General features: G+C 44.8%; 1 protein-coding gene across 1 annotated transcript in view; it reads left to right on the forward strand.

The window, feature by feature from the left end:
* Positions 1-21,148, forward strand: part of LOC126088605 (guanine nucleotide-binding protein G(o) subunit alpha) — a 588,370-nt gene that overhangs the window by 140,595 nt on the left and 426,627 nt on the right. The window contains exon 2 of the mRNA XM_049906821.1: positions 3,703-3,745. Coding sequence (XP_049762778.1) covers positions 3,741-3,745 — 5 coding nt within the window. The 5' untranslated portion in view covers positions 3,703-3,740. The remainder of the gene's footprint in view (positions 1-3,702; positions 3,746-21,148) is intronic.

A 21,148-nucleotide genomic window follows, 5' to 3' on the forward strand; every position in this document is an offset into this window, starting at 1 on the left:
ATGACGTCATGGTGAGCCTCTCATGTCTAAGTATGCGTCATATGCAGCTGACCTTCTCTGAAGTACTGTATTCAGAATAGTTCTCTTCCCTCCTACTTTTCTCACACCATCCTCTCCGCTAGATCTCTGTTCTTCTCCAGTACCACGTTTCAATTTTTTCAGGAATTTTTTCTCCATTTTTCTCATGGTCCCCGTCTCTGTTCCAAATCATTCAACAAATTCTTCCTTAATCCAACCCTAAGCTCTCTGGTCCCTGCTGAGCGCGGCTTTGGTCATGGCGACTCTTGCTCGAATTTCATTTGTGCAGTGAGCATCCTTAATCAGCAAGCTTCCCAGGCACTTGAACTGCATCATATGTACATAAAATAATAAGAGCCATTAATTATAACAACCACTATAATAATAATAAAGGGTATAAAGAATATCAATAACAATTAGCTTAGCACATTTGGAGCCGTGTTTAGTATCATCAGAAACAGAAGGGATAATGAAAGAGAATAAGATTAAAAATGACGGTGACAATAGCTGTTCCAAGAAAGAGTATACCTGCACGAGAGGACTATATGACAAGGGCAATTGAAAACTGCAGGGGGAGGAGGTGTTGACAAGAGAGAGCTGCGGACAGGTATATGGAAGAGAGAGCTATTGTTATAGAAGGCTGACAATTACCCGCCCACGATCTACAGCAAAAAATCCTTTCATAAAACAAAAAGATACATCGCTAGGAAACGTTCCTGAGGCCAGTAGTTACGAATGTAGCCGAAACCCTTTCCCTTAATACAAGGAAAGGCCTCCTCGAAGACCTAAAGGTAAAAGAGAACAGAATAATTAGACCAATCGTGGGGTCCAATTAAAAGAATGGCTTCCACCGAAAAAGATCCAACAAGGAAGTCTGTGGCAAAATAGATCAAATTGAATATAGAGTCTATAAAACCATGGAAGAATGGATGGGAAGGTCTTTCACTTTCTTGTTCAGACCCCTAAACCGCATTCCCAAGGTTTAAAAATGCCAAAGACGACTTCCAGCCCCTACAAATCAAACCCAAAGACCCCTGTGACATGGGCCTCCACCACAAGAAGACAGTGACGAATGCGCTGCACGAGACGAGCAACCGAAAAGAAGACGCCGTAGCCCTTGGATGGAGGAGCGCAAGCAAGCCCACTCACAAAGAACAAAGGAAATCTGGGCTTCAAAGAAATCAAGGTTCACTGCCAAATGTAACAAGACTTAACGTGCTGCTTTATGTCCCCAGTGAAATTACATGCCATCATCATAATATGGCACACTGACGATAAATAATCTATATGTATAATGACACATTAGAAACCAAGGCACACGAAAGTAAGTCAATCCATCTACCCCAATACAGAAGTTTTAGCTCCGTTTATATATTTCTGACAGCCTGGTGATGTATAGGTGACGTTAGGCAATGGGCGTAGCTAGTAGCGAAAATGATGGAAAACAGTTGCAGCTTTGATGGCAGCTGAGAATAAGCACATATACAGAAAATGTTCCTCATTTTTTAAAAATTTAATTTAATTTTTGGAAATGCATTTACTTGAGAATTCGTTATATGTCACGAAACTCTTGTTGCCGGTAATGTTAAACTTCGCATAAATTAGGGGTAAAAGCATATAAATTCGTAATAACAACACTAGCAAGATTTATAATAATTCCATTATTGGAGAGGGCAAATGCACAGTAATTTCAAACTGGCGAGAAAACTCAACAAACTACTCGCACAAAATACACTCCTGGAAATTGAAATAAGAACACCGTGAATTCATTGTCCCAGGAAGGGGAAACTTTATTGACACATTCCTGGGGTCAGATACATCACATGATCACACTGACAGAACCACAGGCACATAGACACAGGCAACAGAGCATGCACAATGTCGGCACTAGTACAGTGTATATCCACCTTTCGCAGCAATGCAGGCTGCTATTCTCCCATGGAGACGATCGTAGAGATGCTGGATGTAGTCCTGTGGAACGGCTTGCCATGCCATTTCCACCTGGCGCCTCAGTTGGACCAGCGTTCGTGCTGGACGTGCATACCGCGTGAGACGACGCTTCATCCAGTCCCAAAAATGCTCAATGGGGGACAGATCCGGAGATCTTGCTGGCCAGGGTAGTTGACTTACACCTTCTAGAGCACGTTGGGTGGCACGGGATACATGCGGACGTGCATTGTCCTGTTGGAACAGCAAGTTCCCTTGCCGGTCTAGGAATGGTAGAACGATGGGTTCGATGACGGTTTGGATGTACCGTGCACTATTCAGTGTCCCCTCAACGATCACCAGTGGTGTACGGCCAGTGTAGGAGATCGCTCCCCACACCATGATGCCGGGTGTTGGCCCTGTGTGCCTCGGTCGTATGCAGTCGTGATTGTGGCGCTCACCTGCACGGCGCCAAACACGCATACGACCATCATTGGCACCAAGGCAGAAGCGACTCTCATCGCTGAAGACGACACGTCTCCATTCGTCCCTCCATTCACGCCTGTCGCGACACCACTGGAGGCGGGCTGCACGATGTTGGGGCGTGAGCGGAAGACGGCCTAACGGTGTGCGGGACCGTAGCCCAGCTTCATGGAGACGGTTGCGAATGGTCCTCGCCGATACCCCAGGAGCAACAGTGTCCCTAATTTGCTGGGAAGTGGCGGTGCGGTCCCCTACGGCACTACGTAGGATCCTACGGTCTTGGCGTGCATCCGTGCGTCGCTGCGGTCCGGTCCCAGGTCGACGGGCACGTGCACCTTCCGCCGACCACTGGCGACAACATCGATGTACTGTGGAGACCTCACGCCCCACGTGTTGAGCAATTCGGCGGTACGTCCACCCGGCCTCCCGCATGCCCACTATACGCCCTCGCTCAAAGTCCGTCAACTGCACATACGGTTCACGTCCACGCTGTCGCGGCATGCTACCAGTGTTAAAGACTGCGATGGAGCTCCGTATGCCACGGCAAACTGGCTGACACTGACGGCGGCGGTGCACAAATGCTGCGCAGCTAGCGCCATTCGACGGCCAACACCGCGGTTCCTGGTGTGTCCGCTGTGCCGTGCGTGTGATCATTGCTTGTACAGCCCTCTCGCAGTGTCCGGAGCAAGTATGGTGGGTCTGACACACCGGTGTCAATGTGTTCTTTTTTCCATTTCCAGGAGTGTATTTGTTATGCAATGTAGCACATACAATTTCTTTTCATTTCCTACGTCGCCACCGTTTGCTCTCCGACTACTTTTGGGACTATAGAAGCAGCTTTCCTCAAACTACCGGCAGAAAATTTCTTTTTTTGGGACTTCAGCCTGTGCCGAAATGCAGTTTTTAGCACTTCACTGCCTCCAAAACACTGAAAGCAATCCATATACTGAGACATGGGAGGACGTGATGAGTCGATTGTAAATCCTCATCTGGCAATCTTGATTGAGGTTTTTTCGTGGTTTCCCTAAATCGTTAAGGCGAATTCTGGTATGGTTTCTTTGAAAAAGACGTCTTTGATTTCCTTCCTCACCCATGCTCCAGCCTTAGTTCCATGCTCCGTATCTAGTGACCTCGTAAGCGGGGTATGCTAAACTTCCTTGTTATTCAGTTGTCTATATGTGCTGCTGTAATGAGGGTACTGGGTTAACAAATGCTGTCGCAACAACTTGCGTCTATCTATGGTTTTCTGACAGTTCTTGTTTTTACCTGTTCCAGGTGCTGGCGAATCGGGCAAGAGTACGATAGTCAAACAAATGAAGTGAGTATTAACACAGTGTACTACCTTCTATAGTTATTAACTGTTTTTTAAACGCATCAACAACTCACTAGATTTTTTTGCATTTCCTTGAGGACTGGATCTGAGGAATACATTTTGGAAACGTTTATAAAGTCGCTCGTAAGACATTCTTCATCGTTGCGAGGAAGGGTCTTCCCTTTAACTTAATTAGTTAATATGCTCATATTCTGTGTGGTGATTTCCTCTGTTCAGCTGACTATGAGACGAACGTGGTACCTGTTTTAAAATTTCCGTATTGTCCTTAAATTCTTAGGGTGGTTATACGATGATCGTTTGATAGAAAACAGCGAAACACCTACTCCAGACATAATAGCCTTGTTCTAGGCGCTTCAGTCTGGAACCGCGTGACCGCTACGGTTGCAGGTTCGAATCCTGCCTCGGGCATGGATGTGTGTGATGTCCTTAGGTTAGTTAGGTTTAGTAGTTCTAAGTTCTAGGGGACTGATGACCACAGATGTTAAGTCCCATAGTGCTCAGAGCCACAATAGCCTTGTCTTCCACCGATTTAATTTCATCCACGATAAACGATGTTTCCGAAAGCTCGCGACTGCATCTGTCACGATTTAAACAAGAACACATTTCACCTGTTACCTTTATTCACGCATGCCACGAAGTTTTTCGAATGATAAGTAAGCAGTGGAGATAAACGAGTAGTGATGAAGTTTTAATAATCATATGTGTAACAGAAGGTTATGCAACAAAAAGTTAATTATGTGAATTTATTTTTTTGAAGGTGACAACTAAAAATTTATGAATATCCCTCGTACGTGTTAGGTATTACTAGGGAAGACGATAAAACAAAAACACTTCTGTCAGGGAAAAGATATGTGAGGAAGACATAGTTACAACTTCATTATAAATGAAATGGGAGTAGGTATAATTGTAAGCAGGCCTATAGATGTAAGAGGCAGTAAGGAATTTATTGGCTGCGTTCCAAGAGATAGGAAAAGACAGAAACTACCTAATGGAATGTGGGTAGAAGACATTAGAAAACATACGGGAGTGGCATGAATGCTTTCTGCTGGAGACAGCATTACATGGAAATGTCAAGATGAGGCCTTTCTCTAGCATTGGATATGAAATGTATAATGACAATGATGATTATGATGATGATGTCAATGATGGTGTGATTTGCAGGTGTAGAGGACTACAGACGCCTCTGTCTGTGTTGTAACAAGCACTGGCCTCATCTACTGTATGCGTCGGCAATCATTTGGGTCATTTGAGTAGAGAGGCAGCGTAGACACGTTTGTATAAGCACTGAACCATTGCCAGCTGTAGACAAACTGTGTTCCGCAACATTCTTTCCTCTCACTTCGACATGTCTTGGCGTTGCCACACAGTAGCTATGGTCAGGCTATTAATAGGGAATCTAACTCTTGGCTACAGAGTGTACGTAGATAGGTCTCAAGATGCGTTGTCAAATGTCCACCACAAGTGTCTCATTCTATATCTTTTTTCATCTATATCTATACTCGGAAATCCACCTTACTGCGCGTGTCGGACAGTACTTCTGTTAATCTCTGGCTGCGTGTTCGACTCCAGTCTTTCCCCAGCAATGGAGGATGAACCTTTGACAATGCCAGCCACTCATCCTTGCGGAACGTCAGTAAAGTCGTTAAACAAATCTCTGCCGAAGAACCCGAGAATACACTTCTGTGGTTCTTAGTGTTTGATTGTCTTCAGTATTAGTCAACACTTTAATCAACCTCTATCTGCCATAAATGTAGTATTTTTGTATCGCATTTTGTGCGGTTTTGCGTCGCATTCCAGGAAAATTCCCTCTAAATTACCATTCTTCCAAGAAATTCTTTGTTCTTAATGGCATCCCAAACGTAATATTGTAACCGGCTGGCTAGTGAAGATACAAGGCTTCTACGAGGTGCATTCAAGTTCTAAGGCCTCCGATTTGTTTTACAAAAGGCAGAGTTTTAGAAACAGCAGGTTCCAACCCCAACAAGATGATAAAGTTCAAAATGGTTCAAATGGCTCTGAGCACTATGGGACATAACTTCTGAGGTCATCAGTCCCCTAGAACTTAGAACTACTTAAACCTAGCTAACCTAAGGACAACGCACACATCCATGCCCGAGGCAGGATTCGAACCTGCGACAGTAGCGGTCGCGCGGTTCCAGACTGTAGCGCCTAGAACCGCTCGGCCACCCCGGCCGGCGATGATAAGGAAAACGTTATTTGAGAATCTGCCACAGTGAAGAGACTGTCTTTAAGGCTAATAGATGGATAAAAATCGGAACACGTATAAAGTGCGCTAATCCAATATCCAATCAATCGTTACGCCAATTTATGTCGCCCCAGCGCGTCTGCGACATGTAGGTAATCCGGTTTGTAGAACTGCGCGAATCTTGGGCCCCTTCTCTGCCGCTCGCTAGGAGAGAAACTTCATCCCCGCATCAAAGCCGTATTTCTCCATAAAGGCGGCCTCCTTTTTGTGAGTCCTTTGAGGGCGGCGGTGGCGGCGGCATGGACGTAAAGTTTGTGCCTTGCCACCGAGTAATAATTTATGCGGCGAACCGCTGCCTTTGACTGGCTGCCTCAAAGGTCACGCCGACGACGTCGCCCACCGGATGCGGAAAATGCGCCGCAAGGGACGACAGGTAGCGACAGCCGAGGCGAACGAACACCGAGCCGCAGTATAATTCGTACCACAGTAGTCCGCACCCTACATGTTGACGTCGTGCAGACTACGAGCTTCTGCCGCTATGTTTCGAGTGCGTGATTGAAATACGGCGGAAGCTCATATATCGTGATTAGTTGGGGCCGTAAGTCATCCAGATTATAGAAAATCTGAATAATCTAGAAATTAAAAAATTGGCCGGGTGCTAGTAGGAGTCACGTACTGAGGGTTCCGTAAAAACTTTATTACATACGAGGTGCATTCAAGTTCTAAGGCCACCGATTTTTTTTCTAGTTAACTACTCACCCGAAATCGATGAAACTGGCGTTACTTCTCGACGTAATCGCTCTGCAGACGTACACATTTTGCACAACGCTGACGCCATGATTCCATGGCAGCGGCGAAGGCTTCTTTAGGAGTCTGTTTTGACAACTGGAAAATCGCTGAGGCAATAGCAGCACGGCTGGTGAATGTGCGGCCACGGAGAGTGTCTTTCATTGTTGGAAAAAGCCAAAAGTCACTAGGAGCCAGGTCAGGTGAGTAGGGAGCATGAGGAATCACTTCAAAGTTGTTATCACGAAGAAACTGTTGCATAACGTTAGCTCGATGTGCGCGTGCGTCGTCTTGGTGAAACAGCACACGCGCAGCCCTTCCCGGACGTTTTTGTTGCAGTACAGGAAGGAATTTGTTCTTCAGAACATTTTCGTAAGATGCACCTGTTACCGTAGTGCCCTTTGGAACGCAATGGGTAAGGATTACGCCCTCGCTGTCCCAGAACATGGACACCATCATTTTTTCAGCACTGGCGGTTACCCGAAATTTTTTTGGTTGCGGTGAATCTGTGTGCTTCCATTGAGCTGACTGGCGCTTTGTTTCTGGATTGAAAAATGGCATCCACGTCTCATCCATTGTCACAACCAACGAAAAGAAAGTCCCATTCGTGCTGTCGTTGCGCGTCAACATTACTTGGCAACATGCCACACGCGCAGCCGTGTGGTCGTCCATTAGCATTCGTGGCACCCACCTGGATGACACTTTTCGCATTTTCAGGTCTTCATGCGGGATTGTGTGCACAGAACCCACAGAAATGCCAACTCTGGAGGCGATCTGTTCAACAGTCATTTGGCGATCCCCCAAAACAATTCTCTCCACTTTCTCGATCATGTCGTCTGACCGGCTTGTGTGAGCCCGAGGTTGATCGGTTTGTTGTCACACGATGTTCTGCCTTCATTAAACTGTCGCACCCACGAACGCACTTTCGACACATCCATAACTCCATCCCCACAAGTCTCCTTCAACTGTCGATGAATTTCAATTGGTTTCACACCACGCAAATTCAGAAAACGAATGATTGCACGCTGTTCAAGTAAGGAAAACGTCGCCATTTTAAGTATTTAAAACAGTTCTCATTCTCGCCGCTGGCGGTAGAATTCCTTCTGCCATATGGTGCTGCCATCTCTGGGACGTATTGACAATGAACGCGGCCTCATTTTAAAACACTGCGCATGTTTCTATCTCTTTCCAGTCCGAAGAAAAAACAATCGGAGGCCTTAGAACTTGAATGCACCTCGTATATACACAGTTCAGCTATTCCCGGAATCTAGAATCTCGACTATTTTTGCCTGTTATCGACATTGATACTGGCAAGATACCAGTTTCAGGTATTCCAAGATTTTCGAGATTGTTTTAGTCTCAATAATATAAATGTGACATAAAGAGTCATGCAGCAGGTAAGCAATCATTATTATAATAATCAGCAGTTGTCCATTCAGGCCGTCTGGACTGCGACCGTAAAAATCAGTCATCAGGCTAGGAATGACTTTATTACTCATATGACGTGTTTCGGACTTTATCAAACATCAGATATGCAAGACTATTTACTGCAAGTAGATATAGAGCTTAAAGTTGTATGTGAAACAAACGTTCGCAAACTAGTCTATTGCACCTCATCAGTTGGAGATATATCATCTTGATGGAACATGTGTTACCAGAACTGCTGGAGGGTGTATCTCTGAATGTTAGACAAAGGATGCATTTTCAGCGCGATAAGCCGCCAGCACATGTCAACATTGCTGTGAGGGATCACCTGAGAGTCACCTTCGGGAATCGGTGGATGTTCTGTTGTGCCCTAGCCACCCAGTTCACCTGACCTCACATGTCTAGATTTTTCCGCTGGGGAGGGGGAGGGGGAGGGAGCTATGAAATAGGTGGGATATAGAACCGCTGTGCAAATAGAACAAGACGTCGTCACTAGAATTTCCGTCTCTTCTGGAACAATTGCAGATATGCCAGGAATCTTCGACTGGACACGACGGTCAGTTCCCATGAATACCACTACTCTAATTGGCAAGCTAAGCTACCCTCTGTTTATTATCGTCCATTGCGTCAGAAATTGACATCAACACCATAACTAAGTATATTTGTTTTGATGTTCTCTGCCTCGTGATTTAATTTGAACGAATAGATTCGGAACACCCTCTACGTTGTCATGATTGCACTACTGACTTGAAATTACGTTACAATTTTAAAACGTTGATATAATTGGTCTTTTGTGGCGGAAAGAGCGGGAAACTTCATTGTAAAAGGATCGTGTAGAGAAGGGAGGGGGATCTCCTGTTGTCCTTTGCTTCTTACAGTACGCGGGGCGATTGAAAACTCCGTGCAAAGTCCGAGAGATGGCACCACAGGCGCGTATCGAGGTCATGTTTAGTTAACATATTTGGAAAGAACACACACTAAGTTTCAGCCATCTTGGTCTCTTTCTTTGTGTTTGGCATTCGTCTGAATCGAGGAAGTCGAGTGATTGTCAAAACATGGACGAAAAGAATTTCGTGTGGTGACTAAACATTTCTTTATGAAAGGCAAAACGCCTCAGGAGACTAAAGAGAAGCTTGATAAACATTACGGTGACTCTGAACCTTTGATTAGAACAGTTTATAAGTGGCTTCAAAATTCTCGGAGTGGCCATATGGGCACAAGTGATGCCGAACTTTCTGGACGCCCTGTGGAAGTTACGACTCCAGAAATCATTGATAAAATCAATGATGTGGTGATGTATGACAGAAGAGTTAAGGTACGTGAGATTGCTAGTGCTGTGGGCATCTCGAATGAACGGGCACATAATATTTTGCATAAACATTTGGACGTGAGAAAGCTATCCGCAAGATGGGTTCTGCGATTGCTCACGCTTGCCCAAAAACAGAATCGTGTAAAATGTTGCAAGGATGGTTTGCAGCTGTTCAGGAAGAATCCGCAGGACTTTAAGCGTCGTTTCGTCACTGTGGATGAAACATGGATCACATTACTCTACTCCTAAGACCAAACAACAATCTAAACAACGGGTTACCAAGGGAGACTCTGCACCAAAAAAGGCGAAGACCATTCCTTCGGCCGGAAAGGTTATGGCGACTGTCTTTTGAGATTCGCAAGGGATAATCCTCATCGACAATCTGGAAAAGGGTAAAACTTTTACAGGTACTTATTATTCATCGTTATTGGACCGTTTGAAAACCGAGCTGCAAGAAAAACGCCGGCGATTGGACCACAAAAAAGTCCTTTTCCACCACGACAGTGCAGCAGCACACACCTCAGCAGCTGTGGTCGCAAAATACGATTCCAACTCGCTTCACCCCCCCCCCCCCCCTATTCGTATGGCCACGACTAATAGTAATCGGCGAATGGGGTGTGTGCTCTTGTTTTCCTCACGTTCGCCGGCAACGCGCACGTCTCGTCTTGTTTTCTGCGGCTTGACGGTTGGCAGCCAGAATGGTGCAAGCCTAGGTCTATCTTCTCTATTAATGTCGTTACGCTGTGGCCTTTCTGATCTTGCGGTTCAATATTCCTAGCTCCTTGGGAAGTACGCAGGTTGCGCTGAATTTTATTTTCTTGCCGCAGCCTTTCTGGTGTTCGGCCACTGCAGATTTGTTGTGCTGCGCAAGTCGAATGTATTCTTCGTGCTGCCATATACGCGTTGCTACTGGCCTGCTGGTTTCGCGAGTGTATATTTTTCTCCACACTAATAGTCCAGCTTGTATACTCCTGCAGTCTGCAATCAATCAAGGCACACGCTGTGAGAGGCAACAGACAACAGCAGGAAACCATCTACAATAAAGTTGCGTACTCCTTCCACCACAAGAGACCAACAATATTGTGACGTAATGTTGTGCTCAGTAGAGCAGTCCTAACAAAACATAATACGTCAGGACAATCAAATACACCAGTAGACCCAGAAGAAAGCCACTCTAACAGTGGCCGAAACAAAGGTTTGATCAGTGATTCTGACTCTGGCCTACACAGTTGTCTAGCTCTTAACCACTTTGCTGTTGTCCTTCAGGTAGGGGAACTTGGGGCAGAAGGAAATTCATAATAATGGTACAAGTCTCCAGGAAAATGTAATTCCGTGGGAATACTTCATGTTTAACGAGATTCATTTTAAAAAAAATGCGCGCAAGAAAACACTTCTTAAAGGTGAAAAAAGTCATCTGGTAGTGTGACCTAACGTACATTACTTGAAAATCACTTAAAACTGTATGTTACGTATTTTTAAAATTTTTAAAGAAATCCTTGCATATTTCCCATTCTGCCCTATCTGCGGGGCAGATGGAGTAAGTCATTTTGTGAAATGTTAAAGTTATTAGGAATACCGTCTCGAAACAAGACAAAGTTGTTTAGTGAACAATTTAGACCAAGGAATATGGAATCTTCAAAAAATCGTTAACAATAAGGAAATGTTTTAGTATCGTTTTGACAAATGCACAATTATTTTTAATGCTAGATGCCAAGACACTTTGTTTCATTCCCATGGCCCATGCACCCGCTACCTTGTTCCACCCCGAGATCCCCTACATGTCCGCACCGACTGACAGAGCCAAGAGTTGGGCTGTCGGAACGACCGGCTTCGTCTGTGGATCCGACCTTCCAAACACATGTCTTCGAGAGTCCGATTATTTAATGGGACAGGTAACCTACACATTACACGGGGACCAACGCGTCTGATCATGTATCTGGTCCGACAAATTGTACAATTTGTCGGTCTCCTGACAACAGTTCAATGCATTGCAATCATCATTAAGTCAATGATTTTTCACAGAGTGGCATTAATCATAGCCTACATCACTGAAGGCTGGTTCTTCTATATGGCTAGAGCCATTTGACTGCCCCATCTCTGTCCATCCATACTTGTACTTGGTATTTAATGACTTGAACGCTGACGATTCATTGAGCTGCAACCTTCCTTCCACGGCTAGCTGGAACAAGGCTGGCGGAAAGAGGGGAGGTAGCTCCCGATCGCCAATTACCTCCTGTAAACAGCAAACCTCTCCCCTACGTTTCATGGAGTCAAGCCGTACGACATTTTTTATGGTTATCCGTCTGTCTGATGGCGACGTTAAGCTTGGTGGGTCCCTTGATGGTTCTTCAGAGAAGTAGGCAATTCGCAGCCCTTTTATGGTACGCGCTTCACTTGGCGAGATGACGAAGGCCCAAGCGCATTGGGTTCACGTTCGGAATGATCATGATTCAAATCCAGATCTTTTTTCCGGTGTTTCCCCAAGTCAGTTAGTGCCAGTTTCTATCTTATCCTCGCCTTGTTCGACTGATTCTTGAGTATTGTTCATCTATCTGGTATCCCTACCAGGTAGAGCTGACAGAAGAGATAGAGAAGAGCCAACGAAGATCGGTGCGTTTCGTCACGCTATAGTCTAGCCAGCGCGAGAGCATTACGGAACGGAGATGCTCAACGCAAACTATACTGGTAGACGTTACAAGAGAGGCGCTGTGCATCACGGAGAGATTTCCTATTGAAATGTCATGAGAGTTCAGTTAGTGGTACAAAAAGTACCCTCCGCGACACATCACTACGTGGCTGGGGGGCATGATGTACATAGATATAAGTGAAGCAGCTGAGACAAGCCACCCCCAAATATCTCCAGTACATTTTACACGTAACCGGACGTATTTTGTGTAATTGGTCTTTGTGCTTCACCCTATATACAGCCGTGTCCAAAATTAGAGCAACAAACGGAAATTTGGAAGTTTGCGTTTAGTTGGCCACAAAACTATACATACATGTGATAGTAAAGTAGAAACAGTGTAAAAAATACTGTACATAAACAATTGCAACATGCATAACGGTAGAAAAATCTGTTCTTCGTTTTTTCCAACTTAACAGATTTGCACACACATTCTGACAACTAGTTAATGTGAAACGTCCCCTTTCAACAATTATACAGGACTGAGCTTAAACTGACACAATATTTTTAACGCAACGCAATCTGACTTTCAAAAATCCCTACAAAAGAATGGCCCTGACTAACATTAAACTATACCTTTCGCAAATAACTTACCTCACAAAAATCTTCATTACTCGAACTACTGCAATACAGCGAGCACCACTACTGCCAGCTAAATAAAAGATTCAAACTACAGAAGGCACTAACTACTGATAGGGATAGTTAGCAAATGAAAGATATTAATAGATAACAAACAATGTATTTACCTTAATAGTCATAATATATATAGCAGTTCATGACAAATTACAAAACTCCGCCATCTCTCTCCCCACATCCACCACTGCTGGCGGCTCACCTCCAACTGCGCAACGCTACGCGCTGTTCACATCCAGCTGCCGCTGCCCAACACTACAATGGCAGACAACAATGCAAACTAGCCACAGGCTGCACACAGCACAGCCAGTGATCTTCATACAGAGCGCTACGTAACGTTGCCAATAAGAAAATATATACAGCCTACTTACATAGCCCCCATGCTCCCCACAAAAAATTTTTCAAATTGTTTTGGCCAGTGGCCAATAATGATTTGATAAAATTTTTCATCAACTGCGCAACGCTACGCGCTGTTCACATCCAGCTGCCGCTGCCCAACACTACAATGGCAGACAACAATGCAAACTAGCCACAGGCTGCACACAGCACAGCCAGTGATTTTCATACAGAGCGCTACGTAACGTTGCCAATAAGAAAATATAAACAGCCTACTTACAAATGTGCTAAGTATGGGTGTGACTATCTCTGGCAGCAATACAGGCATGACAACGACTGGGCATGCTGTGAATGATGTCATCAATCTGATGTTGCGGCAATAACGGCCATTCCTCCTGCAGAGCTACTCGCAAGTCTTGGAGAGTGTTTGTGGAAGCTGACGGATGCAATCCGTAATCCTATGCGCACCAGACGTGCTGTATGAGATAAAAATCGGGAGAGAGAGAAGGCTAAGCCATGGGTGCAATATCTTCCGCTTCCAAGGAAACTTCAACCACCCTTGCTGTTTGAGGTTGACCATTATTGTCCATCAGTACGAAGTCTGGGCCCACAGCACCTCGCAACAACCGCACATGAGGTCCCAAGATTTCGTCACTATACCTGACAGCAGTTAAACCTTGCCGATTCACCCTATTATTTGGTGAAGAGGTGTTCGTGTCTTTAACATAATCCCTGCCCACGCCGTTAGGGATCTTCCTCCACAACCATCTCTTTCCACAGTGTTTAGGTCCCGATATCGAGTTCCACGTTCCCTCCAGATGCGAATCCGTCGTCGACAATTACTCTCCAGACCAGATCGGGACTCATCTGTGAAAACAACAATGGCCCACTGTTCGACCGTCCAGGTGGCATACTGACAACTTCGCTCTAGACGCTCCCTTGTGTGAAGACGAGTCAGAGATACACACGCAGGAGGTCTCTGACAATAAAGGCAACTCTGCCGAAACCTTTTGTACACCGTTTGACTCGCTACAACACGTCCAGTGGATGCTGCGGGTTGAGATGCCAGTTGCCGTGTAGTACTAACGCGATACGGTCGTGACTTTACAGCCAGACAATGGTCCTCTCTTTCTGATGACACAGATGGTACACCTACATCTACATATATACTCCGCTGGCCACAAAGCGGGGTGTGTGGGCGGAGGTCACAATTCGCGCCAAAGCCATATTTCCCCCCCCTCTGTTCCACTCGCGGATCGCGCGAGGCAAAACGATTGTCTGAACGCCTCAGTACGAGCTCTGATTTCCCTTACCTTTGAATGGTGATCATTGCGCGATTGGAAAGTTGGTGGTAATAATATATGCTCTACATCCTCGGCGAAGATCGGATTTCGGAATTTAGTGAGCAGCCCTTTGCGGTTAGCGTTTCGTCATCTGCAAGCTTGTCCCACTTCAAAATTTCTGTGAGATTTGTAACGCTCTCGCGATGGATAAATGTACCAGTCACGAATCTTGCCACTCTTCTTTGGACCTTCACAATCTCTTGAATCAGACTCAATGGGTAAGAGTCCCATACAGAAGAACAATACTGGACGAACTAACGTAATGCAAGCAATTTCCTTTGTTGAAGGACTGCATCGCTTCAGGATTCTACCAATAAACTGCAATCTACAGGGTGAAAAGTATTTAAACCGACAAACTCCGGGAGGTTGTTTAGGACATCCAAACAAATATTTTTCCCTAATGTTATTTTTTCCTGTGAGGAATATTTAAACCGGTAGAGGAAGATTTCTCTGGTGGCAAATTAACTAAACCAACATAAACTTTTCCATTTTCTTGTGACCAAGAGACAACACATTAACACAACCCAATTTCAATTACAGTAGATTTTCAAAAATGCCTCCATTGACACGTAAACAAAGGTTACACCGTCGGATCATGTTCTGTCTGACACGGATAGAAACCCTTGGAGTATCCTGAATTGTTCCTGCTGCTGCTACTATCCGGGCAACCAGATCCTCTTCTAATGCAACAGGAGTTGCGTAAACAAAGTTGTGCATCTCTCCCCACACCAAAAAGTCCAGAGGGGAAATATTTGGGGATCGAGCAGGCCATGGTACAGGACCACCTCTGCCAATCCACGTTTCTGGGAGCCGTCGGTCCAGGAATCGACGCACACGACGAATGAAATGTGCTGGCGCCTCGTCATGTTGGAACCACATGCGTTGTCTTGTAGGGAGCGGGACGTCTTCCAGCAAGTCTGGAAATGCTCTGGCAAGAAAATTGTAATAGTGCCTGCCATTTAACGGCCTAGGTAGCAGATACGGCCCAACTAAACAGTCCTCAACAACACCGACCTGCACATTAACGAAGAACCGCACTTGATGAGCGCTAGTAACTGTGGCATCTGTGCTATACTCACTCCAAACACGCGAACTGTGCATGTTGAAGACTCCATCACGCCCGAACGTTGCTTCATCGGCAAAAAACACAGACGATGGAAATGTAGGATACATTTCACATTGTTCCAGGCACCACCGCGAAAACTGTGCTCTGGATGGATAATCAACTAGTTCCAGGTTGTGGACACGCTGTAAGTGAAATGGACGTAAATATTGCACTCGAAGGACTGTCCTTACATTCGTCTGATTCGTCTCCATGTTACGTGCAATTGCACGAGTGCTGATTGAAGTATACCGCTCCATATGCTGCAAGACAGCTTCCTCAAATTGCAGCGTTCTTACCGTGCGTTGGCGTCCCTGTCCAGGTAATGTGCTAAATGACCCGGTCTCACGCAGATGTTGGTAGACGGCAGCAAAGGTCGTATGATGCGGGATGCGGCGATTAGGATATTGTTGTTGATAAACCCGCTGTGCAGATTGTTGTGCGCTACGTAGAATGCACCAGCCATATTAGTGTACTCACTCCAGGTGTATCGCTCCATTAGTAAACAGACAATGCACTACTACACTGGTGGACAGCAGTTGCCTACAACTGAAGAGCGTAATACGCCCTCTAACAACTGAAAATCGTAATACGGCCTCTAACTACAGAAGAGCGTAATGTGTCTACAATGGTTTAAATAATCCTCATTGGAAAAAATGATATTAGCGAAAAATATTTGTTTTGATGTCACCTACAACCTCGCAGAGTTTGTCGGTTTAAATACTTTTCACCCTGTAGATATCGTCTTTCCTGTTACTTGTGTAATCTGATCATTCCATTTGAGATCATTTCGAACAGCCACACGCAGACACGTGACGGATGTTACCGCTTCCAAAGACTGGGCATTTATTTCGTGCTCGTACATTAATGGGGATTTTCGCTTTGTTATACGCAGTAGGTTACACCGTGCCCTACCTTGGTCTTCGGGACACAGTTTCGGTCTCTATGAACTGTCGCCAGATTCGAGAAACAGCACAACGATTCACATTAAGCCATCGCGCCTCATCAGTTTGCAGCCATTCTTCCCATGGCCCTCCTCTGCAGAGAGTCTGGTAGGCGCCTTCTCTGTGTCATACTGCACCGTCTGTGACTGTGTACGCAGCAGTTGTGGATTAGGGACTGACCGGCAAACACTACCCCATTGATAGGTGCCCTGACTTTCATCGTTGGCGTGGTTGTCCGTTGACCGAAATGCCACCTTCCATGCAGAACTTGATCGTACAGACATCTATTGACAGTTTGCATGATTATATCGTGAATTAGACACAGAACGGGGAAATAGCGGTTTGTTGCTCTAATGTTGGACACCTGTGTACGCTGACGAGCTTAAACATTATCACCTCTGCTCACCGCTACATAACTTGCTGCCTGGTGGCGTATGGGGCCCGTGACGAGATAAGGAACAATTTAATCGGAGCCGAGACAAATGGGGGATCATTCAAACGACGATACGGGCTATAAACGAGGAAATCCATCGAAGTAAGCGACTTTAGCAAACGACATATTGTTACGGCCCGACGTTAGGCAACCGAGCGTCTCGTAAATGGCAAAGCACCTCTTCGCGTGCTGCTGTTGTCAGGTCGGAGGTTTGCCCGCTCCTATAATGAAGGGTAGGCGGCGTTCTAATGCAGATCTGACGACAGAGAATAATGTTAGAGCAGGCACAAGCGTTTCGGAGCTCACTGTTCAGCACTGAACACGGGGCTCAGCATCAGGTGACTCCAACTTGACCCAACGACATGCTCACGTGGGCTTGTAGTGAGCAAAACACAGTGGCAAAAAACAGTCAATACAGTCACTGCTACAGTTTTCTGTAATTCCTTCACGAAAGGAGACGAAGTAAATATGCCAGAATTCGAAACCAGAACGGCTGTTAGCATGAATGACATAAAAGTAGGTATCTTAGGTGTTGCAAAACATCTCAAATCACTTAAGAAAGGCAAGTCTTCAGTCCAGATGGTGTACCAATCAGGTTCCTTTCAGAGTATGCAGACACAACATCGCCTTTCTTAACAATCATATACAACCGCTCACTTGACGAGAGGTCTGTTCCTAAAGACCCATATCACTGATCTCAATTTCCAGTAGGATTTTGGAGCATATACTGTACTCGAACATCATGAATCACCTTGAAGAAAATGACTTATTGATTCATAACCAACACGGATTCAGAAAATATCGTTCTCCTGCAACGCAGTTAGCTCTTTATTCCCATGAAGTAATGAGTGCTGTCGACAAGGGATCTCAGATCGATTCCATATTCCTAGATTTCCAGATGGCTTTTGATACCATTCCTCACAAGCGACTATTAATCAAATTGCGTGCATATGGACTATCGTCTCAGTTGTGTGACTGGATTCGTGATTTCCTCTCAGAAAGGTCACAGCTCGTAGCGATAGATGGTAAATCATCGAGTAGAACAGGAGTGATATCTGGCGTTCCGCAAGGTAGTGTCATAGGCCCTCTGCTAATACATAAATGCTAATACGTAAATGATCTAGGTGATAATCTGAGAAGTCCCCTTAGATTGTTTGCAGATGACGCTGTAATTTACCGTCTAGTAAAATCATCAGACAATCAGTTCCAATTACAAAATGATCTAGAGAGAATTTCTGTATGGTGCAAAAAGTGGCAACTGCCACTAAACAAGGAAAAGCTATAGGTCATCCACATGGGTACTAAAAGAAATTCGATAAATTTTGGGTATACGATAAATCGCACAAATCTAAGAGCTGTAACTTCGACTAAATACCTAGGAATTACGATTACGAGCAACTTAAATTGGAAAGACCACATAGATAAGACTGTGGGGAAGGCGAAACAAAGACTGCGCTCTGTTGGCAGAACACTTAGAAGATGCGAAAAACCCACTAAAGAGACAGCCTACATTACACTTGTCCGTCCTCTGCTGGAATATTGCTGCGCGGTGTGGGATCCTTACCAGGTAGGATTGACGGAGGATATCGAAAAGGTGCAAAGAAGGGCAGCTCGTTTCGTGTTATCGCGCAATAGGGGTGAGAGTTTGAAACGTCCCCTTAGAAAAATTAATGAATTATTGTGCTGATAAATCTCTTACGTTATTTGACTTTCAAACAGCTGAGCAAAACTGAACGTACTCAGACATTACTCTCTTTACTTATTCTGATCAACACTATACTGACACACAATATTTTTTTAGTGCAACGCAATCTGACTTTCAATAATCCCTACAAAAGGATGACCGTGACCAACAATAACCTATACGTTTCATGAATCACTTACCACACAAAAATCTTCGTTACTCGAACTACTGCAATACAGCGAGCGCCAATACTGCCAGCTAAATAAAAGATTCTAACTACTGAAGGTACTAACTACTGATAGGCATAGTTAGCAAATGAAAGATTTTGATAGAGAACAAACAATGTATTTACCTTAATAGTGTTCAAAAGTCATAATATATATATCAGTTCATGATATCCATTCTTACAAATGTACTGTTCCTGATGGGCACACGTCCAGATCATCCGCTCTCAAAACTCCGCCATCTCACTCCTCACATCCACCAATGCTGGCGGCTCACCTCCAACTGCGCAACGCTACGCGCTGTTCACATCCAACTGCCCAACACTACAATAGCGAATATTTGAACAATGCCAACCAGCCACAGACTGCACACAGCACAGTCAGTGATTTTCATACAGAGCGCTACGTGACGTTACCAACATAAATACCTAAACAGCCTACTTAACGAGTGTCACTGATATGATACGCGAGGTGGTGTGGCAGTCACCGAAACAAAGGCAGTTTTCTTTGCGGCGTGATCTATTTACGAAATTTCAATCGCTAAATTTCTCTTCGGAATGCGAAAATATTTTTTTGACAACATCCTACGAAGGGATAAATGACCGTTATAATAAAATAAGCGAAATCAGAGCTCGAACGGAAAGATTTAGATGTACCTTTTTCCCACGCGCCATTCGAGAGTGGAATGGTAGAGAAGTAGTATGAAAATGGTTCGATGAACCCTCTGCTAGGAACCATGTAGATGTAGATGTCTTGTCAGACCAGGTCGATGGTCTTGTCCGGATTTGCCGCCAGTCGAGTGAACAGTTACTCGAAATATCCACCGCACCTTCGATGTGGACAGATGGGAGCTGTATAATGCTGTGGGCGACATTCACTTGTGCTTCCGTAGGACCTGTGGTAGTAATCGAAGACACTTTAACAGCTGCCAAACACGTGAACATTATTGCGGTTCTAACAACCCTACCACAACAAAGGTCAAAATTTAATAATGATTTTGGTGTTGCTCACGCTGCTAAATACTCCATTTTCGGGCAACAACAAAGTTAATATGTGGCAGGTGTCATTAGGGCGCAGTTAATAAAGTCATTTCATGTAATAATGAATAAACTAGGCACTCATCTTTTCGTGTTTCCCACGCTGGTCTCATTGTAAAATCATGGCTCAATCGTCGAAAATCTAGGTGATGGTTGCAAGCTCGGATGCAAAGAGGCCTAGGTTTTATTCTGCGATATTCAAAAGTTTTATAGATGCGCTTCACAAACCATTCTTGAAGATTAAACCTTTCAGAGTTTGCACAATGATGGTGCAAAAAAATAATCAGCACCCCGAATTTAAGTTACACTTCCTTTTTATTGCTTTTGTTGCAATCTCGTGTATCACACAAAACATCACTTCACAATGCAAAACATACCTGAAAACACCTTCCTCACTGTTAAAGTTGACATTGTATAAACTGACTACAATATACGTCTTTTCAATATGACGTCCAAGACTTGACTTTCTCAAGGTCCGACTATCTAACAATTAACAATCGCTTACGCGCCCAAAAATCGGTGTTACAAGTACGTCAAAGATCATAGTGACAAAAGAAAGAATACACATAAGAATAATGTCATTGCAACATAAACATATCGATGTATCAAAGTATCTCTACATTAATGAAATCAAATGTGAATGTTGTCTCAGAAATATGTCAACTACTTTACAGAAACACAGTAGAATATTGCTGGTATCGAGAGGTTGAATTGAGGTGCCGTAATGGTTACGTAATTCAAGTACCATTACACGGTCCACCTGCATCCCTTCATGCTTGATGTCTTCCTCGACGCCAGCCGTGGTGGCCGAGCGGTTCTAGGCGCTACAGTCTGGAACCGCACGACCGCTACGGTCGCAGGTTCGAATCCTGCCTTGGGCATGGGTGTGTGTGATGTCCTTAGGTTAGTTAGGTTTAAGTTGTTCTACGTTCTAGGGGACTGGTGGCCTCAGAAGTTAAGTCCCATAGTGCTCACAGCCATTTTCTTCCCCGACGGCGATGGCATTTTGTTAACTGTCGGTGCTATGTTATGTCTTGGCAGCCAGATCGCTTGATCAGAATCCGATGAGACATTTGTCAGACGCTATCGGATGCAACTCCATGCTCGCAAACCACTCTACCGTAGCTTACGAGAATAGCATCACGTGTGTGTAGAAACCTGGTACGCCGTACCCGCGGGAACCTACTAAGGATTTGTCTAATCCATGCCACGCAGAATCGCTGCTCTATTGCTGCGTTCCGAA

Source organism: Schistocerca cancellata, chromosome 6 (genome assembly GCF_023864275.1).
Source record: "Schistocerca cancellata isolate TAMUIC-IGC-003103 chromosome 6, iqSchCanc2.1, whole genome shotgun sequence".
NCBI classification, from domain to species: Eukaryota; Metazoa; Arthropoda; class Insecta; order Orthoptera; family Acrididae; genus Schistocerca; species Schistocerca cancellata.